This window comes from Hylobates moloch, unplaced genomic scaffold (assembly GCF_009828535.3).
Source record: "Hylobates moloch isolate HMO894 unplaced genomic scaffold, HMol_V3 SCAFFOLD_14, whole genome shotgun sequence".
Lineage (NCBI taxonomy): Eukaryota > Metazoa > Chordata > Mammalia > Primates > Hylobatidae > Hylobates > Hylobates moloch.
The window spans coordinates 537,635-565,014 of NW_026652289.1; the positions used below are offsets into that span (position 1 = coordinate 537,635).

The following is a 27,380-nucleotide window of genomic DNA, read 5'->3' on the forward strand; positions in this document are numbered from 1 at the left end:
GGGACACCATCAATCGAGATGAAAGGTTCCTACACATCCGGCCGGCAGGGGGCGACAGGGAGGGGGTGCCGGGGAGGGGATACTGGGGAGGGGGTGCCGGGGAGGGTAGACGGGAGGGAACGCTGGGGAGGGGAGACTGGGAGGGGAGACTGGGGAGGGAACCCTGGGGAGGGGAGACTGGGGAGGGAACCCTGGGGAGGGAACCCTGGGGAGGGGAGATGGGAGGGAACGCTGGGGGGTGAGGGACATTGTGAGGGCAATTGTGAGGACATTGGTGTTGGACGGTGAGGACATTGTGAGGAAATTGTGAGGACATTGGTGTTGGACGGGACACTGGTGTTGGGACACTGGTGTTGGGACGGTGAGGGGACATTTGTGAGGGGACATTGGTGTTGGGACGGTGAGGGGACATTTGTGAGGGGACATTGGTGTTGGGACCGTGAGGGGACATTTGTGAGGGGACATTGGTGTTGGGACCGTGAGGGGACATTTGTGAGGGGACATTGGTGTTGTGACCGTGAGGGGACATTTGTGAGGGACGCTGGTGAGGGGATGCTGGTGTGGTATAATTGGTGAAGGGCCAGTGCTGAGGGGCAGTTGCTGGGTGGAGCTGTGGGGTAGAGCCCGTGAGTAGCTGGAAGTCCCTTCCAGTGGGACTAAGGTTCCTGCCCTGCAGGGTCCAAGGCCACACACGTGGGAGCTGGCACCAGAGAGGGGAGTGCCCTCTCCCTGCAGAGGCCCTGGGCAGCTCCTGTGGGTGGAGCTTGTGCACCTGCAGGCGCCTCTGCCTCCCTCCACCTGCGGGACCCGCGATGTTCACCTGGAGCACAGAGATTTGAGGGCTGACACTCAGGGCACAGGGGCTTAGTGAAACAGGCGGGCCTCTTCTGCGTCTCTTGCTGGCATTTGCGTAGCTTTTTTGTGGGTTGGGAAAAGGAGGAGAGGAAGAGAAAATAACTGATGTCCTCCCCTGGAGCTGCAGGCTGTGTGGTCAGGTGACAGAGGTGGAGTATGAAGAAAAGAGTGAGTCTTCTCAAAGGACAACAAAGTTTCGGGGTATCCAGAGTGAACTGCATTCCCCCAGTTTCACATGTTGACCCCTAATCCTAAACCCTAATCCTAAGCCCCAGACATCTGGATGGGACCTTGTTTGGAAATGAGGTCCTTGCAGATGCAGTGAGCTCAGGTGAGATCATCCTAGAGCAGGGTGAGCTTGGTCCAGTGTGACTCGGGTGAGCTGATCCTAGAATGGGCTGAGCCTGGTCCAAAAATAGGCTGAGCCTGGTGCAGTGTGACTCGGGTGAGGTCATTCTTATCCAGGAGCTCAGGAACCCTGGGGTGCTGGGGAGAGGCCGGGGCAGGCCCTTCTCTAGGCCTCCAGGGGAAGCCTGGCCTGGCTGACGCCTCCAGAGCTGTGGCTGATACCGGTAGTTATTCAAGCTGTGTCTGTGATGGCCGCCAAGCCCACTCCTGCCAGGCCAGCACCTGCCCCTGGAGCCTGTGGTTCACTGTGGTGCTCCTGAGCTGAGCCTGAAGGACCCCAGGGGTCTGAACAGCAAAAGCTCACTGAGATCACCACACAGAACAAAACAAGCTCAGAATCTGCTGTCTCCCCATCTAGTGTCGATCATGCGTCCACCCACAGAAGACCCTCACAGCCATAGTGACACTTCTTAGAGCACTTTGGGCCTGGCTGGGGCTGGAGGGAGAGTTCGCTAATCAAGGCTTTGGGGTCTGCACAGGTGGGGTCAGCACAGGTGGGCTCTGCACAGGTGGGCTCAGCCAGCGCCTGCAGTTGATGACCTAGGACAGGGCTGGGCCGGGGGGAGCCATTGACCCTGGTGGGCGAGCGACAGCTGCAGTGTTTCCCTTCTGGCCACAAGACAGCTTTGAGGTCTCCTGAGCACAGAAGCTCGCAAGCGGGCACGCAATGGGTTCAAAGCCTTTATTGGGTCCGGGCTTGCTCCGGAGCTCAGAGGCCAGGCAGGTCGCGAGCCTTGGGATGGCTGCAGGGGGAGGGAGGCCGGGCAGCCTGCGGAAGGCCTGGGGAGACCTGGGGCTGGGCAGGGGCGGGGGCTACGGGGACTCCGTGGTAGGAGCTGGAGGGGCGCGGGCCCAGGGCGTCCTCCGAGTGAGCAGCGGCGCTCGCCGTGCGGGACCGGGCCCGCTTAGCACCATGGACGGGGTGGGCTCACGACCCTCGACTGCGGGGCCCGGGCGGCGGCGCTAGCAGACCCAGCGGATGAAGCGGTCGAAGAAGCCGGGTTGCGCCAGGCTGTCGTAGTCCTTCTCATGGAACACGGCGGCGCGGTCGCCCAGGCTGAGCGTGGTGAGCACGTCCATGTCCACGTCGCTGCCCAAGGCCACCACGGTGGGCACCACGTTCTGCTTGCGCATGGAGTGCGCCGACTCGTGCAGGCTGTCGTTGCCCGTGACGCCGTCCGTGAGGAACACGAAGGACAGCTCTGCGTGCCTCCGGGCCCCGCCACGCGGGCTGCGCACGATGGCGTTGATGGCATGCACCACGCCCGCACCCACGTGCGAGAAGGAGTTCAGGTATCGCGCGGCCTCCAGCGCCTCGTGGATGGCCGTGAGGTTGTGGCTCAGGGGGAAGGCCACCTGCTGCTCGCCGGGGCCGCCAAACTGCAGCAGCGCCACGCGTGCGTTGAGAGGGTCGTCGTCCCTCCGGGCCAGCGTCAGCCGCCGCGCCACCTGCTCCACGAAGCGCCGGGCCTTGTGGAAGTTCTGCTCACCCAGCCGCTCGGAGCCGTCCAGCAGGAAGACGATGTCCACGGGCCGCTGCGTGCACTGTGCCACGGACAGCTCTGCGGGGAGACGTGGGTGCGGGCTGGGCGGAGGGGAGGTTGGCAGGACCGGGCAGGCGCCAGCCCCGCACCTGTGTCCCTCCACTCACACCCCGCCTGCGACCCCACAGACTGCTGGGCTCTGTGGGCGTTTCTGCAGGGCAGCCCTGGGTGTGGGTCCTCAGCCCGAGCCCCTCTAAGGCGGCACTGCTGGGAGCCGCAATCTCCTCTGCTGGTGCTCGCAGGCCCTGTCCACCTGCTGAGCACCATCCCCGCACAGGCTGCCCTCCTGGGAGGGAAGGGGCCCAGGACATCTTCTCATGGCTCAAGAATTTGCTGCCCACAGAGGGGCCACTGTCTGTGTGGTGTGGGAGGGACTCGAGGACCCTGGCTCCGACACCCCCAGCCTGACCCCTCACTCGCTGGGTCCCAGAGCTGCTCAGAACCCCTAGAGCTGGCCCGGCCATGTCTCTCCCGGAAAGACCAGGAGCCCCTGACACATCTGATTGGCCACGGTGGGGAACAGTGGGCACAGGGGCAGCCAGACCTTCTGTGGCAGCCCAGGTGGGCTCTGCCCTATGACTCTGTTACGAAGAGGGGCCCCCACCAGCCTGGGTGGTCACCAGCCCTGGGCATCGGGGACAGCTTGGGGGCCTGGCCATAGCCACAGGCCAGGCTGCCCACGATACGTGTGGGTGTCACGTGGGGCCAGAGACCACAGGAGAGGACACGGACAGTCCACATGCGTGGACCTTGCCCTGCGGCCTCACCAGGGCCTCAGCTCCTGGGATGGGGGAGGGGAGGGACAGAGCCAGTTTCCCCAAGGGTGTCTGCTTCCCGGCCCAACCCTTGGACGTCACGGCTGGTACGTGGACCCCCAGGAATCCCTCAGCAGGGTCCTGACCCCAGGAATGCACACGGAGGACCCGAAACTCAGCTTTTGGGGGCCCTGGAGGTGCAAAGGTCCAGCCCTGCAGGCAGTGAGCAAAGCTCTGAACACAGCAGTGTGACCTCATGCTGCACTGCAGCCTTCACGGAACGCTTGAGACACGGATCTCGTCTGAGCACGCACGAGCTGGCAGACGGGGTTCCCTCAGTGAGCTTATGAGTGACGCAGCTTATTCAGTGACAGGAAGGGCAGCCTCCCTGTTAAGGCCACACCCAGGAACCAGCTTAAATGTCCAGAAACTCCTCAGGTACTGCTGGGCTTCCCAAACCCCCGCAAAACTAATACACATTTTCACTGCTATCACCACACACGTGGAGACAGACATGCACCGGGCAGCTGGATTTGGGGGCCTCTCCATGCATCAGCGTCTGTGGGGCCTGGAGGAGACGGGGAAGCTGTGGGGGCCGGCCGGGCACAGGGAGGCTGAGGCTGTCGGGATGTCTGTGGACTCTGCTCTCCTCCTGTGGAGGATCCTTCATCCTCACAGTGGGAAGCCCAGCCTGGCCCGCCCTGTGCAGTGGGTGTGGGCACGAGAACCTGGCCATGAGAAAAGGTCACAGCCCTGCCCGGCAGGAGCCCAGCCTGGATGAGGGCTCCTGCACAGTCGGAACGTCAGGGTCTGAGCTCGCGGTGGGGGCTGCGCCTTTTGGATGGTGACCCCTGGGGTTCTCTGCTCAGTCCTCCGAGGACAGCAGAGGTCTTGCCTGGTGGATGCTCCCCTGACTGTGCTTTTGGGGACCCAGAGGCTGGGCTGGAAAGGTGCAGACACCCTGGGACCAGGGCTGCTGGCAGGTAGCTGTGGCCATTCACCCCAATGTGCATGACAGCAGCCCAGATACGTCATGGTGCCAGGACTGCCAGGTTTCCCTTCACCTGCCACCAGGTGGGCCATGAGCGCTGAGTCACCATGCAGGGGATTAGAGCCCACACCCAGCAAGGCTCACCAGCCTCTGGGGCCTGTTTCCGAGGCTCCACTGGAACCTGGGGCTGGAACATCCTCCAGCACTTGGGCAGCACCCTGCTGCTCCTCAGCCCCATCCCAGACGCACGGCAGCCCAGCTGGGCCGCTAAGGGCCTCCAAAGACTTCCACGCCCAAACCCGGGAGCCTGCGAGGGTGACCTGATGTGGCAAAGGAGGACTCTGCAGACGGGAGTGAGTTAAGGGTCTCGCGAGGTCATTCTGGACTTGGGGTGGGCCTTAAATTCAATGACTGGTGTCCTTATAAAAAGAGCGGCCACAGAAAGACAGAGGAGAGACTGGAAGATGCAGCCGCAGCAAGGGACACGGTGGCCACCAGGGTGGGAAGAGGCTGGAAGCTGCCCCAGAGCCCCTGGAAGGACTGTGGCTCTGCTGAACCTGATTCCAGATCTCTGGCCTCCACTGAGAGCCAACCTGCGGGGGGCAGCCCTGGGAAGCTAGTGTGGCAGGGAGGAGCCGGCCCGGCTGGGCGGGTGCCTGGGCTTTAGCAGAGAGCCAGCGCGGTCTCGGGGTCCCCCACGATGTCCCTGTGCACCAGCTTAAAGGTGTCAATGAACAGCTCCATCCAGTCCTGCCGCTCTACCCCGGTGGCGAACTTCGCCCGCTCGGCGGTGTAGACCAGCACGGCCACCAGCTGGGAGTAGGCGGCCGGGTCCTGCGTGAGCTCCGTGGCGTTTAGCAACTGTTGGATCAGGGGGATGGTCCTGGGGAAGGTGGCGTCCGGCCCCTCTTCCGTGCGGAGGAAGGTGACCGGGGGCTCGCCGCCAGGCCACGGTGCATCTGCAAGGGAGCGTCCAGAGAAGACTTTAAGGCCTGCGGTGGGCATTGCCCTAAAGCCCCTCCTCGGGTGGCCGCTCAGCGAGGCCAGGGTGAAGAGCGGCACTTGGGCCAGCGAGTCAGTAGAGGAGATGCAGGTGCAGTGGGTGTGTGGCTCGGCCTTAGCAGGAGGCGTGGGGGCAGTGAGCACGGGGGCAGGGAGCTAGGAGAGGAGACCCACATGGTGGCACCTTTGGGGGACGCCACGGACCCCGAGAAAACCTTTCAGCACAAAACAGCTCCGTCCAAACCTGCGCCGGACACACGCCAAACTCCAGTAGGGCTTCCAGTGCCGCAGGCCCCGTCGCCAGGAAGACCCCAGCCACCCGTCAAGAGCCCGCCTGAGAAAGCTTGGGGTGGCAAACCCTTCCTCAGCCTCTCTGGGATATGAGTCCTCCACACCCAGAACTGTCTTCCCCTGAGCAGACCTGGCCTCTGCAACGTCTCTGCCTTTTTGTTTTTTTTGTTTTTTGTTTTTTTTTGAGACGGAGTCTTGCTCTGTTGCCCAGGCTGGAGTGCAGTGGCACAATCTCGGCTCACTGCAAGCTCCGCCTCCCGGGTTCACGCCATTCTCCTGCCTCAGCCTCTCCAAGTAGCTGGGACTACAGGCTCCCGCCACCACACCAGGCTAATTTTTTTTTTTTTGTATTTTTAGTAGAGACGGGGTTTCACTGTGGTCTTGATCTCCTGACCACGTGATCTGCCCGCCTCGGTCTCCCAAAGTGCTGGGATTACAAGCGTGAGCCACCGCGCCCGGCCTGTCTCTGCCTTTTTTTTTCTTTCCACTGATTGATTGGAGCTCAGGTTACGCTGCAGCCCCCATGCAGCTCTTATGGCTGAGTGGGCCCTGCCCTGACTGGCTTCAGCTGCATCTGGTTGGTTTCTCCAGCACCCTCTGGTCCCCACGCAACTGAGAACGCCACAGGCCTGGTGCAGGCCCAGGGTGGCTGGGCTTTGAGGTGGACAGGGCTGCCTGGAGAAGGCCAGGGCCAGGCCACAGCCAGTGGTGTACACCCAGTGCCCAGGAGGGCCGAGGAGGATGCCTGGCCCTGTGGGCTGGTGAAAACCAATCTAAAGCCGATTTAACACTGTCCCTGCTGTATCTCCTGGAGCCACAAGGTTGAGTTCACTTTGAAATTGCAAACAGCTTAAGAGGAGGATGAGCTCTGAGTGTCATGGACGGGGTGTCAGGGAGGCCGAGAGGAGGGGAGGGGTTCTACCGGGGCTGCTCCCACTCACTTGTCAGGTCCTGGAGGCCTCAGAGGAGGCCAGAGCTTCAAGGGCCTCCATGTCCTCCTTGGCTGCCTTCCCTGTGGTGCTCTGGTGGCCTGAGTGACCCACTCCCAGGAGGGAGAACTGGCTCACCGCATGTCACCGTCTTGGGAGGAGCCACCATGGGACCCTACGAGGCCCACGTCACCCTCAGGCCAGAACCAGAGACATCATGAGAAAAGAAAAGTGCAGGCTGATGTCACCGATAAGCATAAACCCTCAGGCAGGCATCAGCAAATCAGGGCCCACATGCATAAGCAGAGCCACACACCACGGCCAGATGAGTTGGAAAGTCAATGATGCTCCACAGGCTAACTCCCAATTACAATGATAGGCTGAAGAGGAAAGGTCATGTGACATCCACAGATGCAGAGAAAGGACCTGACAAGACGCAGCACCCACTCACGATAGAACCCGGAGTGGAGGGGAAGCCACAGTGCCCACTCACACTGGACCCTGGAGTGGAGGGGAAGGCCTCCATCTGATAGCAAAGCACCCACAGTGAACATCGCCATGTCGCCCACCATGGGGTCCTGAGACTTCCCTGCCCCGTCAGGAACGAGGGGCTGTGGGTGGAGGAGCCAAGGTCTGGTCCTGCCCTCAGGGTCCAGCTGCCCCTGGTGCTGATGCAGGCCCTGGCGGACCCTGGGGCAGGACGCCTGCACCTCGGCGGCAGAGGCATAGCCCACTGTTGTGGGGCCAGAGGCTGCCCACCTGCTGAAGGGCAGCCAGACCCAGGTGCAACCCCCAGGTTCTCTGTGGGAGCACATGTGGGGAACCTCGGCCCCGAGTCCACGGCTCCTCCCCTGGGGCAGCCTCAGGGCCCATGAACGTGCTCAGTGGCCCAGCTGACCCACTGGGAGCTCCCCATGGAACGCCTGAATGCACACCGCAACCCGTGTGCTGAGGAAGCGCTGACTTCGTACCGCAGACCCCGAGGTTTCCTCCAGGTCGGACCCTCCCACCCTGTCTCCATGGTGTCCCCCCCCGACACTTCTGGAGGGGACGGCTGAGGGGGACTCACTCAGCTCCTAACGGCCCCAGGGATCTCCTGTGGGCCCAGGTACGGTGCAGCAGTCACCGTGGGGGCAGCACCACGTCCAGCAGAGCCTGGACGGCACTCCCCAGCCCTGGGCACCCCCAGCTCCAGCTTCACACCCACGTGGGCCACATCCGGGACATGGGCTCCCTCACTGCCAGAGATGAGAGCCGCAGCCACAGCTCCGAGGCAGGCCAGGGTCGGAGCAAGACCTGCTGGTGCTGGTGGGTGTCGGTGCCTTCGCCCCAGAATGGTTTCACTCACTGAATCCAGGGCTTCCTCGGAGTGGCACATGCATGGCCAGCCCATGGGAGCTGGGCGGCAGCTGATGGAGACTGTAAGGCCCATGGTGGGCCTTCAAGATCAGTGGCCACACGCCAAGCACAGCGCCAGGCTAGCAGCACCTGCACTATGGCTTCGCGATGCCGTTCCTGCGTTCCTGGGAGCCTACCCTCCCTGAGACCCTCCTCGCAATGCCGTTCCTGCGTTCCCGGGAGCTGCCCTCCCCGAGCCCCTCTTCCCCTGTGCTGCCATCCTGGGGCCATCTCACTAAGGAGCAGCCTCCACAGTGGCTCCGCTGCCCCCCGGGTCCCTGCACAGCCCTTCCCCAAGCCCGGCCCTCAAGGAGGAAGGACACACGGGCTGCTCTGGTAGTCTGGGGTGGGGGCTTGGGGTGCCCTGCATTACCTGTTTGGCAGGGAAGGTCTGGGCACACGATCTGAGGGTCTGGAAGAGAGGAGAGAGGCCGGGCCAGGGTCAGTCCCTAGCGAGCCCTCAGCGACCGTCCACTGATCTGCCCAGACAGGCTCAGGGTGCAGCTGGCCTCCGTCCTGCAGCCCCGGGAGGGCTCAACCCCTTCCCACCCACAGCCCAGTATCCTGGGCTGCACATTTGTCCCTCAGGTGAGGGGTATCCCTGGGGCTCACGCCAGACAGCGGCTGCAGCCTGCTGCTCCTCGGCCGACTGCCCCGCGCCCACACGCTCACCCGGGCAGAGGACGTCCTCCATGTCATCGATGAACTTCTCGGCGACCAGGTCGGAGAACAGCGTCATGTTGCGCACCTGCTGCGGCTTGTCGCAGGCGATGGAGTAGAGGTTCTCGCTCTCGTGCTTCTCGTGGAACATGTCCCCGATGCCGATGGCCGTCACTGTGACGTCACGGTCGCACAGCGCCCGCAGGTTGAGGTCATCGTCCCGAGGGTCGTGGCGCCCGTCCGTGATGACCACCGCAAACACGCGTGTCTTCTGGCGCCGGCTCTCCTTGATGAGGCGGTCGTAGGCAAACTTGAGGGCCGAGGGTGTCCAGGTGCCGCCTGCAATCCACTCGAGGTTCTTGACAGCCTCCTTGAAGCTTGACAGGGAGTCGATACGCTCATCGTCCAGCTGGATGGCCTCGAAGGTGCCCTCATGGCTGTACTGCACCACGCCCACGCGCGTCCCTGCGAGCCGCAGACGTGAGGGCGTCGCCGGAGGCCTCGGGGTCTGGGGCATTCCCAGCCACGCAGAGGCCCTCGGAGGGACACGTCTGGACTTCTCCCATCTCATCACCTCCCACGCCCCGTCCGGCCCCCCTGCCATGCTGCGCCTGCCCCCGCCCCGCTGACCTGTCTCGGACTTGGGGTCCTTAGCGATGGCGCCCAGCCTGTTGACCACGTTGATGACGAAGTTCTTCTCTAGCGTGAAGTTGGTGTACCCAATGCTCTCGGAGCTGTCGATGACGAAGACCACGTCCAGGGCACCACAGCGCTTCTCGCAGTCTGGGGGGTGGCAGGGTCATTGGGGGGCACCGGGGAGACCTCAGACCCTAGGGCCAGGCGCACATGCGGGACCCAGCGGTGACCCAGCCCTGCCGCCCTCCACCCGGTGCATGGGCCCCAACCCGCCGTGGGCAGTGCCTCACCGCAGCACCCGCAGGTCTCCCTCACGTAGGTCATGACGTCACACTCCTGCAATGCACACGGCAGGCAGGGCAGTCCCCCCAGGGCCCCAGAAGAGTTTCCACAGCAAGGTCCTGGCCCGGGGGCCCCAGGACATTCCAGCCCATGTGTGGAGGCAGCCATGCGGGGAGGCTGGCGGGTCCTCTCCCCACCAAGCTTGCCCTCTGACCTCCTCCACTGATCTTGCTCTCTGACCTTACCCGCTGACCTTCCCCTGCTGATCTCCCCCCACCCCTGCTGCTCTTGGTGTCTAGTTTTCGCAGGAGGAGGACACTGATTCTGCCCCATGTGACACCTACCGTGAGGCCGGGGTCTCCAGGGGGGCCAGGCTCACCCTGGGGAAGGAAGGATGAGGCTGAGACCCTGGTGCCAAGGCTGGGCAGCTGAGTCTCTCCCAGGCCACTGCCCACTGATGGGTGGAACCACAAGGCTTGGGTGCACATTGGCCTGGCAGGCCAGGGGCTGGAGGGCATGGGGACTGGCCAGCCACTTACCTCGGGTCCTGGGACTCCTCTTGGCCCCCGAGGGCCTGGCTCACCAGGGGGACCAGGATCCGCCTGAGAAGGAACAAGGACAGGTGGGCTTCAGTGGCCACAGGGACAGTCTCTGCACACAGCAGGGCCCCCTGTGCTGTCCCCAACCACGGGTCCTGCCTTCGTCAAAGCCTGGCCCACCAGAGGGGTAGCAGCCTGGCAGAGCTGCGTGTGCCAGAAATGGCAGCCAAAACAGCTCATTCCAATCCATGGCTATTCCACCCCATTATCATGTACCCACCAACTACATGCCCACCCATCCATCCATCCACCCAATCACCCATCCATCTACCCACCCACCCAGCCACCCACCCACTAACTCATCCATCCACCAAGCCACCCACTAACCCATCCACCCATTCACCCATCCATCCTCTGTCCACCCACCCATGCATCCATCCACTCACCTATCCCCTCCATCCTCTACCCACATCCATCCATCCATCCATCCATCCACTCACTCACCCATCCACTCATCCACCTACCTATCCACCTAACATCCATCCATCCACACCCATCCACCTAACCATCCATCCGTCCATCCATCCATCATCCACCCACCCATCTACTCATTCATCCACCTATCCATCCATCCATCCACCTGTCCATCCATCCACCCACTCACCCATCCATCTACTCATCTACCCACCTAACCATCCATCCCCCATCCATCTATCCGTCCATCCATCCACCCACTCACTCACCCATACATCTACTCATTCACCCATGTGTCCACTTCTCCATCCACCCACCCAGCAATCCATCCATTCATCCATCCTCTATCCACCCACTCGTCTACTCATTCACCCACCTGTCCTTCCACTCATCCATCCATCCGTCCGTCCATCGTCTATCCACCCACTCATCTATTCACTCATCCACTCATCTATCCATCACCCATCCATCCATGCATCCATCCATCCATCCTCCCATCCATCCATTTGCCTACCCCCATCCGCTTGCCCATCCATCCATCATTATCCATCCCTTGTTTTGTGCTCACTCAGTTCCAGACCAGTCTGCAGCCCTGGTTAAACCCTTGGCCAGGCTAGGGATTCGGAGGCACAGAGCACCTGCTGGGGGATATCTGTGGGGAGTACGCTGGGGAGGGGACCCTTGGGGAATGCTGTGTGTGGGAACTCTGAGGGGGATGCTATGTGGAGGCATCTTTGGGGGGAGGGGACTCACTCTGGAGGGGATGCTGTGTTGGGGTTGCTGGGGAGGGGACCCTGGTGGGGGATGTTGTGGGGGGATATTGTGGAGGGGTCACTAGGGAGGGGACCCTTGTGGGGGATGCCGTGTGGGGGGATGCTGGGGATGGGACCCTGGGGGAATGTTGGGACCCTGGGGGAATGTTGTTGGGGTGTCACTGGGGAGGGGATCCTGGGGGACGCTGGAAGTGGGGGTGGGTGGAGGGGGCCCCTGAGCCAGCCATCCCCTTCAGGAAGGTGGGGGTGGTGCTCATGGCTGGGGCCAAGCTGCCTGGCGTCCTCCCATACTTTTAGATGCACATGCCCAGCCTCAGGGCCCCTCCCTGCCTCTGCCCAGCTGCTGTGGGCTTCGGGACGGCGACACTCACAGGCTCTCCTTTCTCTCCTTTCCTCCCAGGTTCTCCTTTCAAGCCAAAGTCGCCTCGGCCTCCCTGTGACAGGGGACACATATTAGCCTGGGACAGAGGAGCTGTCTCTTACCAGGGACACCAGTGAGATTTTTATGTGGAAAAATCGATCTGGCATTTTGGGGTCCTTTAAATGGGAACATCTATGTGGCTTTTTTGGCAAAGCCTGAACTTTGGTTGGAAAGGGACCAGCCAGTGGCCGATAGCTCCCCCTGGAGCTCAGCATAGGTGGCACGGCTGGGCCTTGGGGAGCCAGGACCATCCCAAGACAGGGACGGTCCTGTCAGTGACGGTGGGCACTGTGTTCCCAGCAACAGTGGATGGGCGTGCAGACCCCCACCCTGGGTGGGCACAGGTGGCCAGGACCCACATGTACCTCGGGGCCGCGTGGGCCGGGCTCGCCTTTTTCTCCCTGTGAAGCAAACAGAAGCCAGGGTGACTCAGCCTCAGATCCCAGCGCTCCTTCCTCCCTCTGGGCAGCTTTCTGCAGCCCCGTTTCCCTCCCTCGCTCATTCACGCTCTGGGTGAGGCCACCGTGCTGCGTTCTGAGCTGCACTCGTGTCCTGATGCTGGGCTGGACCTGTCCTTCGCTGAGTCACCCAGAGCCTTCTCACCACTCTGTCCCGCAGGAGGGACCTCACACTTTCTTCTGCACAGAGGAGGCCTTGAGGGAACTACTAGGAACCTTCAGGGCCCTTGGGACAATGTCCACCCACTCCTGGGGGCTGCCATCCCAGGCTGTGACTCACGGGTGCTCCTCGGGGTCCTGGGTAGCTGAATCCAGGCCTGCCGGGGTCTCCCTGGAGGAGGACGTTGAGTCGGTCAGCATGGTCATAGGACGGGGTGGGGCTGGGGGGCTGTGCTCAACAGGGTCCAAGGTGCACACTGGGGTGGAAGTGGGCTAGGGGTGCCGTCCAGGGCTGGCTGTGAGCAGGGGCCTGGCAGGGCCAACCTCGCCCCGTCCACCTCCAGTGGGGGCTGGATGTGCCTAGAGCCCCAGGAGCCTGCCCACACGCGGGGAGGACCTTGCTCAGGCCACATGGCTGCCCTCAGGCCCTGCCACAGGAAGGATGTGCCACCCACACCCAAGGGTCACTGCTGGAGAGCCAGGGGGGCTTCCTGGACCCCGGAGGCATCCCCTCACTCTAGAGCTGAGAACAGGAGGCACAGGCCCAGCCTGAGGCACGTCTGCCAGCAACAGGGTCCCCCAGGCCGGCCCCATGTCCTGCTCCTCAGGCAGCTGCCCTGAACCCCCAACACATCCTGCTGGAGGAGGGGCACGTACCTTGGGGCCTGGCTGTCCTGAGTCTCCACGGGGTCCTGCATCACCAGGGTCTCCCCGAGATCCCTGAGGGCGGGAGAGAAATTCAGCAGTCAGCACAGGCAGGGACTGGCCATGCCCAGGGGTCACCTGACATGCCCTGTCCAGCCCTGACCACCAGGCCACATGGCCCCAGCTCCTCCTGCTGCCTGTGGGGGCCGTGGACCCCTGTCTTGAGGGTCCCAGCTCTTCCTCTCCCTGTGGCCCATCCAGGCCCTCAGGCCCACCGCCTTGCCCCTGACTCCCCAACCTGGGTCCTTCAGGGCAGGACGGGGGTCTGGCGCTGAGGGTGGGTATGAGGTACTCGGGGTCCAGGGAAGCAGGTCCTGGCTTCTGAGGCCAGGCCGTGCTGCCTGGGTTTGCTGTGGGGACAGTGGCTAGCTTTAGCCTGTCCCCACATGGACAGGGAGACCCAAGTGGTGCCACAAAGAGGGCATGGACTGTGGGGTCAGAGGACACAGGGGCCCCACCTCTAGCCGTGGGGTCAGAGGGCACAGGCGTCCCACACTGACCTGATTTCCAGGCTCCCCAAGAGCTCCCTGGGGGCCTCTGGGTCCAGGCAAGCCTCGGTCTCCCTGGAAGAAAGGGGAGGAGTTTGGGGTTCTCTTGACTGACAGTGGCACGCTGGAGACCCCAGTATCAATCCCGTGGACACTGCAGGGCCTCGGGGGAAAGACGGGTCTGGCCCCGGCCCCTGTGACGCTCCCGGAGGTTGTGGCTCCACTTGACCTTCAGCCCTGACCACACTGAGTGGAGTAGGCCGGGTTCTTGGTGCAGCCCCTGCCTAAGCACCCCACCTTCGGTGGCAGCCCTCACCTGGGTCCCCTCCCTTGGGGTACAGCCCCTGCCTGGGTCCCCTACCTTGGGTGGCAGCTCTCACCTGGGTCCCCTACCTTGGGGTATAGTCCCCTGGCCATCCTACCTTGGGGTGCAGCCACCCTTGGCCCCCCTTACCTTGGGGTGCAGCACCCACCTGGGTCCCCTACCTCGGGGTGCAGTCCTGGCCACCCTACCTCAGGGTGCAGCCCCCCTCGGATCCCATACCTCGGGGTACAGCCCCCCTCGGATCCCCTACCTCGGGGTGCAGCCCTCCTCAGATCCCCTAACTTGGGGTGCAGCTCCCCTGCTCCCCTACCTTGGCTCCTTTGTTGCCAACTTCTCCAGCCAGGCCACGGGGCCCCTCAGGGCCAGGGTCCCCCTGTGGGAAGGGAAAGGAGGCCCCATGGGTCTCAGCTGAGGCCTCCGGCCTGGGTCCCACGTGAGAGGCGGGTGTGGCCGGGGGTTGGGGAAGGGGACCTGGGAGGAAGACCCCCGTCTGTCCAGGGGGACATACAACAGTCGCCTGTTTCACCCACAGCTCCTTCCCGGTGCCTGTGGCTGCCGCTCTGAGCACGGGGTCTCTCGGTCCCCCTGAGGCCACACACACGTGGGTAGGACCTTGTCTACTTCCCGGGAGGAAGCCCCTTCACCTGATGTCGAGGGGAGCTGGTGGCCGGGGTTTTGCCGCACAGCCCTTCAGCATCACCCCTGAGGTCATGTGCCTGTGCCTCAGTGGACGGGGGGTGTGAGCGGTGCCTCAGTGGGGCCGGGGGTGAGCGGTGCCTCAGTGGGCCGGGGGTAAGCGGTGCCTGCACAGCTGTGTGGGGTGTGCCTGGGCGGGTGGTGGAGCTCCCTCAGCAGAGAATGGGGTGTGGGGATCTCAAGTCTGCGTTCCCAGACTCTGCAGGGAGTGAACTCTGGAGGGTGAGGCCCTGGAGTTCTGTTGTTCTCCGGGAGGAATGGGGTTGGGCCCTCATCAGCAGGGCCCATGGGCACCACAGTGAGACCCCGCGGCGCCTCCACACGAGGACTCACCTTCTCCCCCTTGGGGCCGTCGCTGCCTGGGCTGCCCTTGGTGCCGGGGTCTCCCCTGCGCCCCTGCAGAGAACAGGGATGTGGGTGAGGGAGGGGACTGAGTCCAAGCCCAGAGCCCCTGGAGGGTGGGGGCTGTGCCGGGTCTGATGCTCCTTCTCTACAGGAGGGCTCTGGCTTGGGGACCTGGGACCTCGATCCCCGGGCTGCTTCCCAAAGGCCTCAGCCTGCGCCGGTGGCTCTGCCGCCAGCCTCGTCCCTTTGCCGGGTCGGTCCCACCCATGCCGAGGATTTAGGAACGATCTGGGGAGGCTCCAGGTGGAGTTGCATGTCTGGTGAGTGGCGTTTTAGGTGATGGGCTGGGGCCCGGCGGGGACCTGGTGCCATCCAGTCACCGTGGTCACTCCCAGGCAGGCCCCGTGCTCAGAGTCCCCTTGGAGTGGTCAGCACTGGGACAGGCCCTGCCAAGCCCTCACAGGATGCCCTGGGCAGCTGGTGCTGGGTTTAGGGAACAGCATGGAGGACCTGCCTGGGCCTCCCGTCTAAGTTCAGCCCTGGGGGGTCCCGTGGGGTGGTCCGGGTCCACCTCTCAGGAGGATGGGGGCCTGGCTATGCCTTGCCAGCAGGGGTCCTGCCTACAGCCCAGGTGCCCTCCCCCGTGGTCCTCCTCAAGCTGCAAGGAGAATGCCCAGAGCGGGGCCCTGAGGCGGGGGCAGGAGGGACTCACTGGCTCGCCTTTGGGTCCGCGGGGCCCGGGCCCACCCTTAGCTCCTTTCATGCCAGGACTTCCTGGGGCTCCGTTGTTGCCTTGATACCCCTGAGGAAGGAGGGGACAGCACAGTCACCCAGAGGCAGGGGCCCTGAGGCCTGGCCATGCCTGTATGGTGTGTGGGGTGGGGCCCCTACTGTCTCCAGCGGAATCCGCTTGCCAGGCACGTGGGGGCCCTGCAGGGTCCCCTGGAGCTTGTTCAGCCTCGTGAGGAGGGCACAGGTCAGAGGGGCTGGTGGCTCAGGGCACATGGCCTGTCCTTCCTGTCCCTCCCCGTGTCCCCAGAGCCCAATGGGGCACCATGGTGACAGCAGAGACGGTGGCCAGCGTGACCATCCATCTGGGCCATGGGTGTGAGTGTAGCCAGCTCAACTGCAGGCGAAGAGGCAGAGGGGCTCACCTTGCTTCCCTTGGCCCCGATTTCTCCCGGGGGCCCTCTGCGTCCTGGGCGGCCAGGGTCCCCCTGGAAGGGTTTGCAGAATCAGCCTCATGTCTTTTGGCAGGGGAAGGGGGTGCAGGATGCCCACTGGTGGGGCAGGACCCATGGTCAGGCTTGGGACTGCACCTCCCTGACGTCCGCGGGGCACCTGGGATGCCAGATGCTGGCTGGGGGCTGCTGGAGCCTCTGTGCCAGCTGAGGGCAGAGTCTGTGTCACGGGCAGGACACCTGTGCATCTGCACAGGGACTCAGCCAAACTTGGGCTTGGGCTGAGGGAAGGTGGACAGAAAGTGGGAAGCCCTGGGTCCAAGTGCCAAGCTCCCAGAGAAAAGCCCTTGGGGATCCTGGGGCCGCCAGGGATGGGGCAACACTGCAGGCGGCCCAGGAGGGCAGAGCCCCCATGGCACGAACGTTCCCATGGGGAGCTCCAGGAGGTGTGGATGGGGCTCCTTGGGGCTCCACCTGAGAGGAGGTGGGTTTGTTGCTGAGGCCTAGGTGGGCAGTGGTGGAGCTGCCCCAAGCCGGACGTGCAGCCCTGGTTAGAAGCAAACTGACGAAGCAACGGGCAGGGTACCCTCCACCACATCCCACGGCCGTTGGCTCCTCACTGACCAGTGTTTCAGGAAAGGCCCTCTCTGCTCAGCTTCTCAGTTGGGGCTGCCTCCAGGAGGCCCCTCTCGGGGGGCAGGGAGGCCCCTGGAAGCTGGTGACCCCACCTGCCCCGGCCGGCACCTTGACAAGGCCACTTACCTTGCCACCTTGGTCTCCTCGCTCCCCCGGACTCCCTGCTTCCCCCGGGTAACCGTCGGGGCCCTGAGACAGGAGTGAGAGGTGGAGCTCGGCACACGGCGGGTGAGGTTCTCCCCATGAGCCAGGGCCCGAGTGCTCCATTGTCCCAGCCCGGGAGGCACCTCCCGCCCTCGCTATGAGGCCCCAGGCTCAGTGACCGAGAGGCCAGGCCTGGATCTGCTGCTCAGGGAGATGGAGCCCAGTGACACCGAAGCTTGGGACGCATCAGGTCTCCAGGCCAACGGGGATCCGCCAGGAGCTCCCCAGGGGAATTCCTCACATGACTCCGACCCAGCAGAATGCTGGGCTGGGGGTGCTGGGCGGCCGGGAGAACCCACGCTCCAACTGCAGCAGCAACTACCCTCCTGCCCGGTCAGGCACCCACACCTCCTGGGCCGAGGATGAAGGAGGGGTGCAAATGGCCCTTACCCGGTTTCCAGGGTCTCCCTTGCAGCCAGGAGGTCCGATGCGCCCCAGCTTGCCCTGAAGGAGAAGGGGGCAGGAGGAGTCTCAGGGCGGGGTTCTGGGGTCCGTGTGTGCCAACAACCGAGACACGGCCCGCCTGGTTCTGCCCCTCAGGGCTGCAGCGCTCTCCTGGCACACAGGTGCCCACGAGGCCATGGCTGCTGTGGAGCTGTCTCCGGGGAGGCAGAGTGGCTGTTGTGCAGGAACAGGCCATCCCTGGCTAATCCTCAGCCCGGGCTGCCTCCCAGAGGCCCTGAGGGCAGAGCTCCCTAAGCACAGAGAATGTTCCCACGGGGAGCCATGGAAGGAGTGGGAGGGGCGCTCCTGCGGTTCAACCTGGGAGGGGGCAGGCTTGTTGTTGGCCTTTGTGTGCAGCTGTGGAGCTGCCCCAAGCTGGGATGTGCAGCCCCGAATTAGATGCAGGCTGGTGAAGCCCTGGATGAGGCAGTGGGATGTGGCAGGAGCTGTAAGCGTGTGCGTGTGTGTACGTGTGCATGCGTGTGTGTGCATGTGCGTGTGTGCATGTACGTGTGCGTGTGTGCATGTGTACTGTGCATGTGCGCATATGTGTGCGTGTACGTGCATGTGTGTGTACATCTGCACACGCATGTGCGTGTGTACATGTGTGTGCCATGCATGTGCATGTATGTGTGCATGTACGTGTGGATGTGCGTGTGTGCATGTACGTGTGTGCATGTGCATGCGTACTGATGTGCGCGTATGTATGTGCGTGTATGTGTGCATGGTATGTGTACATCTGCACACGTGTGTGCAGGTGTGTACCATGCATGTGCGTGTACGTGTGTGTACTGTGCTCGTGTGTATGTGTGCATGTACGTGTGCGTGTATGTGTGTACTGTGCATGTGTGCTTGTGTGTGTACGTGTGTGTGTGCGTGTGTATTCATGTGTGCACACGTGTAAGCTGACAGGTCAGACTGGATCTGGGGGCTCTGCAGAGGCTGGGATGCCTCCGTGAGAGCCGTCCAGCTGCGAGCCCGAGGCTCCCTCTACCTTCCGTCCGTCAGTCCCGTTCTTGCCAGCCAGGCCAGGGGCCCCCTGAAGAGAGAAGGAAGAGGGGACTCCATTAGCCCCGGTCCTTCTGCCCTGAGCAGCAGAAAGGAGGATCTGCCCACCCAGCCAGCCTACCTTGCGACCGTCGGCTCCAAATTCACCCTGTGTAGGAGGAAAGCCAGCGCAGTGAGCTCGGTGCCTCAAAGCACCATGGGCACTGCTGCCTCTGGGGGGCAGCAAAGCCCTTGGGCCAAACTCGAGGCCACAGGACCCCCCAGGAACCCCCAAAGCCACCACTGAGAAAAGACAGGCCGGTGCCCCAGGAGCAGTGACAGGCTGCGGCGGACGCCGAGAGGTGGGTCTGGGCCGAGGCTGGCGCAGGTCTGAGGTCTGTCAGGGCAAGAGCCTCACCTTCTCTCCTTTGAAGCCAGGAACGCCCTGGGGGCAGGAGGAGAGAGGGGCATTAGTGAGGAGCTCTGCGGAGACACAGGCACGTTAAGGGCCGGCCCTGTAGGCTGAGGGGAGTGCTTGGTGGGCCGCTGGCATCTGGTGTTCTCGACAAACAGTCTGTGGGGGAGGCTGAGCCCTGGGTCGGGCTGGAGGCTGGGTTTTGGGATGGCCATCAAGTTATCGAGGTGCTTCTGTTCCTTGGTAACTGGGGGGAAGGTCGTAGAGGCTGAGGCCGAGCCTGGGCTGGGGGGAGCCTGCCTGGCAGTGCTGGGGCCACAGGGTGGAGCCAGGCCCTTGGCCGAGGTCACTCACCTTGGGTCCTGGGAATCCAATGGGGCCTTCGATGCCTGGGTCTCCCTGTGAAGGACAAAGCAGCAGTGTGAGCCCAGCCCTGGGGCGCTGGGCTGCAGGTGGGGCGGGCGTGGGGCAAGGACACTCACCTGTCTTCCCTTCTGGCCAGGCTCTCCAGGCTCACCCATGTTGCCCTTGGCACCCTAAAAGCAGACAACAGAGAAAAGAGTAAATCGAGGCAGAGTAGGGTGGGCGGTAGGCAGCTGGGGACCCTGCCACAGCTCCTCTGAGAGGTGACACAGCAAAGGTTACTGATTCCCCTGCCCAAGTGGAGAAGTCTTGGTGTCAGCTGCTCCCCAAGGGGCCAGCCTCTGTCAGACAAGGGTTTGCTTTGACCCATTTCTCCCAGCTCTGAGGGAAGCTTCCTACAAAGCCACCTCCAAAATGGAGCCAGAACAGCCCCCTAGGGGTGGGGGTGCCTGGCCCGTGGGGGTCCCTTCTGCACCCAGTGGCTGTGACTGTGGCCAACACTGGGCTCTGGTTCTCCAGCGATCACTGTCTCTACAGTCTCCTGGGTCACTGTCTCTACAAAGATTAATTCCTTTATCTAAGTAACTTTAGACAGATTAGGACTTCAGAAAATCACATAAAGGTTACACTCTCTTGGAATTAAAATTTTAACCTATGACACAGAACTCTATTAAATAAATTCATCTATTTATTAATATGCTCCCAATTTAAGTGCAAAGAGGAGCAGAGGAATGGGGAGGAATTAAGAGGTCAAAAGGAAGAAAAGGGAGGAAACTCAGGGCAGGGGATGAGGTGGGCAGAGGCTTCTGGAACATCGCAGCTGTGCCCTGTCCTGGGTTCCGCTTGGCACCTTGCCACCCCTCAAACTCTAACCACAGTGACCCCTGTGGCAGCTTCCAGTGGCCTCCCAACAGAACGGGTCACTGCACCGCTGTGTGCAGCCAAGGCTGCCCCGAGTGGCAAATTCATTCCCAGCTGTGGTAGGGTAGGCATTGCCACCAGGACTGGAACAGCCAGGGAAGGAGATGGCAAGATTTGACCTGCAGCCTCGAGATGTCTCATCCTGGGGAAAGTACATCCGGATACCTGCTGGTCTAGACAGCTGTTATCCAAATTTAGAAAAACACGAAGCTACTTAGCAATAACATCCTCTATGATGGTCAATTCCTTATTTCATCTCCTTAGAAGCTACTTTGTCCTCCTATGCCTTTCTTTATAATTTTTGACAGATGTGAATTATTGGAGTTTCACATACTCTGTTAGTGAGTTTTGAAAGGATTTCATTTTATGCACCTCTGTTAGGAAAATGCAGGGGACATTCAAACCAGGCTCCCTAAAACTACTTATTTAGTAAGCCACAAAAGAGGTTCCTTCATATTAATGAGCAATCATATTACTAACTGTAATGCATCTCATATTTTATTTACTTACTTGAATATGCTTGCTTACAAAAGTATTTTAATGGCTATCTTAATAATTTTTTATAAGCTTCTGCTTTTCTCAATATACTATTTAAAAGGAATTAGACAAATCATAATTTAGTTTCTCCAGGGTCAGAAGTGTTGAGACAATTTGAGGTACAGCTGGCCTTAAATGTGGATTTCTTTCTTTCTTTTTTTTTTTTTTTTTGAGACGGAGTCTCGCTCTGTCGCCCAGGCTGGAGTGCAGTGGCGCGATCTCAGCTCACTGCAACCTCCGCTTCCCAGGTTCAAGCAATTCTCCTGCCTCAGCCTCCCGCGTAGCTGGGACTACAGGCGCCGGCCACTACGCCCGGCTAATTTTTGTATTTTTAGTAGAGACAGGGTTTCACCGTGTTAGCCAGGATGGTCTCGATCTCCTGACGTTTTGATCCACCTGCCTTGGCCTCCCAAAGTGCTGGGATTACGGGTACGAGTCACCGCGCCTGGCCAAATGTGGATTTCAAAACAAATCAGGGGCTTACAGATAGCGGGGACCCTGTGGGCAATCTGGGCATCTTACCTTCTGTCCACGGTAGCCCTTGGGGCCAGGGGGCCCAGGGATTTCCAGGCAGCTCACCTTGTAGCACTGAAACGAGAAAGCAGAGACAGAAGGTTGCCTGGTGGGACATTCCTCAGGTGGCAGGGCAGGGTCTCAGAACGTGTAGCCCACGACCCTCAGCAGGGGCCAAGGAGATGCTGAAATGCCCTGAGAACCTGGGCGGGGGTGAGGGAGCAGACATGGGGTGCTGAGAGGCTCTGCCCCCATCAGGGACAAGCCAAAGAGTTTGGCTCTCTGTCAAGTGTTCTAGGCAAGTTTTAGAAAACCAAGGCTGGCTTAAGCCATGACAGAAAATAGAAGGGAAGAAAGGCCGGGTGCAGCTCACGCCTGGAATCCCAATATTTTGGTACGCCAAGGCGGGGAGGACTGCTTGAGGCCAGGAGTTAGAGACCAGGCTGGGCAACATAGTGAGATCCCGTCTCTACAGAAAAAAATATGAAAGCCATCCTCCCACCTCAGCCTCCCAAGTAGCTGGAACTACATGTGCACACCAGGCATGGTGGCAGGTGCCTGTAGTCCCAGCTACTTGGGAGGCTGAGGTGGGAGGATGGCTTGAGCCTCAGAGTTCAAGCCTGCAGTGAGCTGTGATCGTACCACTGCACTCCAGCCTAGGTGACAGAGAAAGACCCTGTCTCTAAAAAAACAAATATAAATGAATAAATTTTACAAAAGGATGGAAGAGCAAGGGGCATTGGTGAGGGAGGCACCATTTGTTCACAGCAATGAAACCACTGTTTGTGAGCGATTCTGAGGCAGGGCACGTTTTTGCAGGAAGCCTCACAGGGGGGATCTCAGACGCCAGCTCCCCTTCCTGAGAGCCGGAGCTGGGACACACAGGGAGGTGGGGATGTCATGGACCCCGATTATGTCAGTTCCTTCTCCCCCGACCTGCTGGGCTGGGCTCGGGCCTTGAGAGTCCAGGGTGGATGGATCCCGCCTGCCCGGAGGCCAGACCCTCGACCCTCCTTGTAACACGTGCTCTGTGGGTGACCCTAACGCTGACCCTCATGGGATCTAAACAGCCTGGCTTTGGCCGGGAGCCCTTTGTCCAGACTCCAAGGCCTCAGGTCCAACATGGAGCAGGTGGCTCCCTCTCCTCTCGTCTGTTCCAGCCTGGAGGCGCCAGGAGTCGGCAGCCCGGCGCGGTCATCTCTGCTGGGTCAGCTGCCGGCCAGCACTGGCAGGAAGGGAAGCGCCACTCACCTCTCCGTAGGCTTCGTGTTTCTGCAGAAAAGACAGACGCGCTGGTTAGCTGTGCGCCTTGAGACCTGGGGCGGCTGCACCTCGAGTCTGGGTGGGGATGGAGGGACACCTGAGTGGCCCAGGCCCTGCCCGGGGCTTCCTCCTTCGGCCTCCGCACTCCCAGAGGGGTAAAGTGAGGCCTGGAGTGGGTGGACGGTGCTCCCGCCCGCGGCTCACCATGACCTTGATGATGCGGTTGATGGTGTCCTGGTCGATCTCGGTGGAGTCGGGCAGCATGGTGGCATAGTCGTTGCGGTAGAGCTCGTGCGGGGTGCTGGCGATGTCCCGCAGGCCCTGCTCCTTCAGGTTCTGGTTGGGGGCCACGGCGAAGAGCCGGATGCCCTCCTCGCGGGCCCGCTCGGCCTGCAGCTTGATGCCCCCGCAGGGGCTGCCGGTGACGTGGCCGTCGGTGATGACCACGGCGAAGTGGACGGTGCCCTTGCTGCGGTCCTGCCGGATCTGCTCCGTCATGTTGGCCAGCGCGCAGTCGGTGAAGGTGCCGCGGCGGAAGGAGCTGATGCCCTGCAGGTTCTTGATGAAGGAGGCCCGGTCGCTGCCCGGTGGGCTGAACACCTCCACCTGGTCGGAGAAGTGCAGGCCGCCGTAGCGCCAGCTCAGTGCCACCTGGTCCAGGTAGAACTCGTTCTGCAGCTGGCTGATGAACTGCGGCACGAACTGCTTCATGTGGAAGAGCAGGATGTCCGTGGGGGACTGCATGGCGACGCTCTCCGAGGTGTCCAGCACGAAGTACACGTGGATGGGGCAGTCGGTCTTCTCTGTGGGGCACAGGACCCGTCATGAGCCAGCCTCAGGAGGGACTGCTGTTACAGCCCCGTTTCCTGGCCCCGTGCCTGTTTGTGGGTTTGACCTCACTGCCCCCCGAATGCCCAGAGCCCCCGACTGTCCCCCAAATGCCCAGAGCCCCTGGCCCCAACCCCTGGCACCTGGGCAGTTGTTGTTTCTCTCCGTAGTGTCCGGTGAGATGACCTCCTGCTGCTGGGCCTGGATGGCCCCAAGGATTCCCCAGAGCAGGAGCACGGAGCAGGGGCCCTGGAGCATCTTGGCAGCACCTGTGGCCCTGAAGTCCTGCAACAGGGGGGTGGGGGTCGCTCAGACACCCCCAGTGCCTCTCTCCTGGCACCCTCCCCCATGGCAGGCACACATACAGCAGGTCAGCGGGATTGGGGGCACTGCCCTCAGTCTTCAAGGAAGCGGGGTCTGCGCCCAGCACACACCGTCGCCAGCATCTGGACTGGGGGGCTTGCGCCCTCTTGCCCCGCCCTGGGTGGGGCCACAGATGTTTAGTGGGTGCCTCTGGGCTCAGTTTTGGGTGGGATTTGGATGTTTGAGGCCCTTCTATGCCCTCCAGGGCTGGGTGGAGTGGGCAGCTGGGCGCGTCGGTGTGGAAAGGAATGGAGCACCCCACTGCCTGGGGCTGCCCTGGAAGCAGCGCAGAGGGGAGGGCGGGAGAAAGATCCCAGCTTCCCCAGACCGGCTCCCCTGCAGAGCTAGGCACTCTGTCTCCAGCCTGGCTCCATTCCCTTTAAACAGGACTTTGATAAGGAGGGAGGGAGGACTCTGTCAAGTGTGGGGACACGGCCATCATTAGCCTGGCTTTCCTTTCTGTTGGGTGCCAGGACCCTGCAGCAAATGGATCCAGCCCTTGAATGTCCATCCTCCCTGATGCCCTGTGGCTTGGCCTAAGCTCCAGCTCCAGGAGGCCATCAGGACGGGCCTCACTGTGCTGCTGGCTCTGCAGAGTGGGGCTGGCAGCAGCCAGGCAGCTGGGCGGAAAGGGCACCGGATCTGGTTCAGAGCACGCTGTTCCAGGGGTAATGCAGGGATCGGAGTGCCGCCCTCCCCTCGGTGCAGATGAGAGAAGTGTCCTAGCACCGGAACCAGGGGAGGCACTGCCAGGAGAGGGCCCTGAAGGGTTGCTGTGATTCTGCAGCGTCTAGAGTGGATAAGATGACCCAGGCCAGGCTCGCTCAGCCTGGGGCCCAGGGAGGAATGAAGTCCCTTCCCAAAGGTGCCAGCTCAGGTAGTTTGTGGGTGAGTTTCACAGCTTCAAGGACAAGCACTTCATGCTATTTAACTTGTTTTAGAACATAAAAAGATAAACTTTTTCCCAATTCATTTTTAAATGTGGCATAACCTGTAACCAAAGCTTGATAAAAAAAAAATCCCTAAAAGTTAACTCTACAGATAAATATCACTATAAATATTACTGATGGCAGCAGCAGGCCATCTGGTGTGGCCACTGCCATCACACCGGCTGCTCAGGGAGGGCCCAAGGAAGAGGCAGACAGGCCCCCAACCCCGCAGACTGCCTCCCTGGGGATGCTGCCATGGTGCCGGGCCGGGTGGCGTGCTGGGTGAAGGGGAGCTCACGGCGGTGTTGCCCCTGCCTGGGATGCTAGCCCAGGTCTGGAGACCCCGCCCCAGGCTGCGAGAGGACATGGTCAGGTGCCATGCTCCACGGAGCCAGCAGGAGCCAGGGATAAGTGGGATCCCTGCCCCTTGCAGGTTGGCGAGGTGGAAGTTCCCCAGGTACAACTGCCCAAGTCGTGGCTGTGGATCTGGGCCTTCTGCTCCATGGAGCAGGCAGGAGCCCGCCCCCATTCCTGGTGCAGTTGCAGCTGCCCAGCGTCTTCCCGCTCCCAGCACCTACTCCAATCTCAGAGCAGAGTTGGGGCTCAGCCTGGGCACTGTCACAACCTGGCCAGGTGTGTGCATGCTTGTGGCAGTGCTGACATGCCAGCCCCCTGCTGCCTTGGCCCCCTCCAGACTGTGGGCACTGAGAAGTGCAGGAGGGGAAGCTTGGGGGGGTTGCTGAGGGTGGCTGGGCACAGGTGTCCCTTGGTACCAGCAGCCTGGGCACCATGGATGGCTGCAGGAGGCAGATAGGCTCCTAGGCAGAAGAGGGTGGGTCCCCAGTGAAGCCCCACCTTCAGGCTGATGCAGGCCTGAAGCCTGGGGGCCAGGCTGCCCGTCCTGTGGACCAGAGGGGAACTCAAGGTGCTTTTTTCTGGGCCCGCACATGGCTGCACATGGACCAATCAGCATGCACTTCCCCCCTCTGAGGCCTACAAAAGCCCCAGGCTCAGTCAGAGCAGGGCAGAGCATGGCACGACCAGCTGCAGAGAGGAGCTACCCTCTCCAGGGCTTTCTCTCTGCTGAGAGCTGAACACTACTTGAGATGCCCTGTTTGCAGAGAGGAGACACGCCCTTGAGGGCCTCCTCTCTGCTAAGAGCTGCAGAGACAATGGGATGACCTGCCTGCAGAGAGGAGCCACCCACTCCAGGGCCTTCTCTCTGCTGAGAGCTGAACGCTCGACAAGACAACCTGCCTACAGAGAGGGGCTGCCCCCGCGGGTCTCCTGTGAGCTCTCCTAACTCAATAAAGCTTCTCTGTCTTGCTCACCCTCCACTTGTCTGTGTACCTCATTCTTCCTGGACACAGGACAAGAACTTGGGCAAAGGCGCCACTGGCCATAGAGGTTTCAGGCCAGAAAAATGACTCTAAAAATCCCATAACATTATCACAAAAATTCTAGCCAATATTAAAAACTAAAATCCATTAGCATATTAAGGACCACTATACCAGAACTATAATATGAAGTTAAAGTACAGTGATGCCACAAACACTAGGGAATATATTAATGTAAGTCACATTAACATAAAATGGGAAAAATATGCAATTGCTTCAATAGATCCCTGAAACATCAATTTCTAACTGAGAAACAACAACAGCCAAACAAGGTAAAACCTAGTAAGAAATTTAGGAGTAGAATTAACACTATAAAGGATATACATTTCAAATCAACAGCTCACATCATATTTTACACAAAAAGCTAAAATAGTGGTTCTTGTCTTTGTGGTCATGGACACTTTTAAGAGTCTACACAATTTCACCTTACACAAATGCATAGATGCTCATATACAGAAATCATGTCCAGGAATTCGGGGATTCCATTCGTAGATCTAACCCTGGGTTAAAAACTCCTGCATTAGAAGAATGCTTACTACAGTACAAAAAAAATGGGGTGGGGGCAAACAGTGCAGACCTTACGCTACTAGTCAGTGTTGTGTTGGAAGCCAATGCAATAAGACAGTAAAAATAAACAAAGTATAACTGTTGGAAAAGAAGAGACAAAACTGTCCTTATTAAAGATAGGATTGTCTACCCAGAAAATCAACGGAACAAAGATTTTTTAAAAAAGAGAAAAAAATATATATGTGTATATATATATATCTTTTTCTCTTACACATATACACACACACACACATATATATAGATATATATAGATATATATAGATATATATATATATATAGAGAGAGAGAGAGAGAAAGCAGGGGAGATTAGGGAAAGAGAATTTAGTGAGCCACTTAGAAAAATATGTCATTGATGAAAAGAGTCAAACTCTGTAAAATATTTTAAGAGATTTATTCTGAGCCAAATATGAGTGGCCATGACCCATGACACAGCCCTTAAGGTCCTGAGAACATGTACCCAAGGTGGCTGGGGTGCAGCTTGGTTTTATTCATTTTAGGGAGGCATGAGACATCAATCAAATACATTTAAGAAATACATTAGTTTAATCCAGAAAGGCAGGAAAATTCAAAGTGGGGAGGGATGGCTTCCAGGCTATCGGTGAATGTAAACATTTTCTGGTTGACAGTTGGTTGAGTTTGTCTAAAGACCTGGGATCATAGAAAGGAAATGCTCAGGTGAAGATAAAGCATCGTGGAGA

General features: G+C 60.5%; 1 protein-coding gene across 2 annotated transcripts in view; it reads right to left on the bottom strand.

Moving 5' to 3' along the window:
• Nucleotides 1-1,937: 1,937 nt before the first annotated feature.
• The window catches only part of COL6A2 (collagen type VI alpha 2 chain), a 31,625-nt gene continuing 6,182 nt past the window's right edge, over nt 1,938-27,380 (bottom strand). The window contains exons 2-28 of one of the 2 annotated variants that reach the window (XM_032174570.2): nt 23,570-23,711; nt 22,803-23,401; nt 22,587-22,607; nt 21,345-21,410; nt 19,484-19,537; nt 19,356-19,400; nt 19,005-19,031; nt 18,729-18,755; nt 18,594-18,638; nt 17,546-17,599; nt 17,078-17,140; nt 16,289-16,351; nt 15,847-15,936; nt 15,123-15,185; nt 14,404-14,466; nt 13,781-13,843; nt 13,233-13,295; nt 12,697-12,747; nt 12,324-12,359; nt 11,909-11,971; nt 10,291-10,353; nt 10,096-10,131; nt 9,760-9,805; nt 9,464-9,616; nt 8,846-9,298; nt 8,547-8,585; nt 1,938-2,825 (exon numbers count right to left, since the gene is read on the bottom strand). In XM_032174570.2, the coding sequence (XP_032030461.1) occupies nt 2,227-2,825; nt 8,547-8,585; nt 8,846-9,298; nt 9,464-9,616; nt 9,760-9,805; nt 10,096-10,131; nt 10,291-10,353; nt 11,909-11,971; nt 12,324-12,359; nt 12,697-12,747; nt 13,233-13,295; nt 13,781-13,843; nt 14,404-14,466; nt 15,123-15,185; nt 15,847-15,936; nt 16,289-16,351; nt 17,078-17,140; nt 17,546-17,599; nt 18,594-18,638; nt 18,729-18,755; nt 19,005-19,031; nt 19,356-19,400; nt 19,484-19,537; nt 21,345-21,410; nt 22,587-22,607; nt 22,803-23,401; nt 23,570-23,684 (3,060 nt within the window). In that variant the 5' untranslated portion in view covers nt 23,685-23,711 and the 3' untranslated portion in view covers nt 1,938-2,226. Of the gene's footprint in view, nt 2,826-4,805; nt 5,513-8,546; nt 8,586-8,845; nt 9,299-9,463; nt 9,617-9,759; nt 9,806-10,095; nt 10,132-10,290; nt 10,354-11,908; nt 11,972-12,323; nt 12,360-12,696; nt 12,748-13,232; nt 13,296-13,780; nt 13,844-14,403; nt 14,467-15,122; nt 15,186-15,846; nt 15,937-16,288; nt 16,352-17,077; nt 17,141-17,545; nt 17,600-18,593; nt 18,639-18,728; nt 18,756-19,004; nt 19,032-19,355; nt 19,401-19,483; nt 19,538-21,344; nt 21,411-22,586; nt 22,608-22,802; nt 23,402-23,569; nt 23,712-27,380 lie in introns of those variants that run through there. The other variant, XM_032174571.2, reaches the window with a different exon arrangement.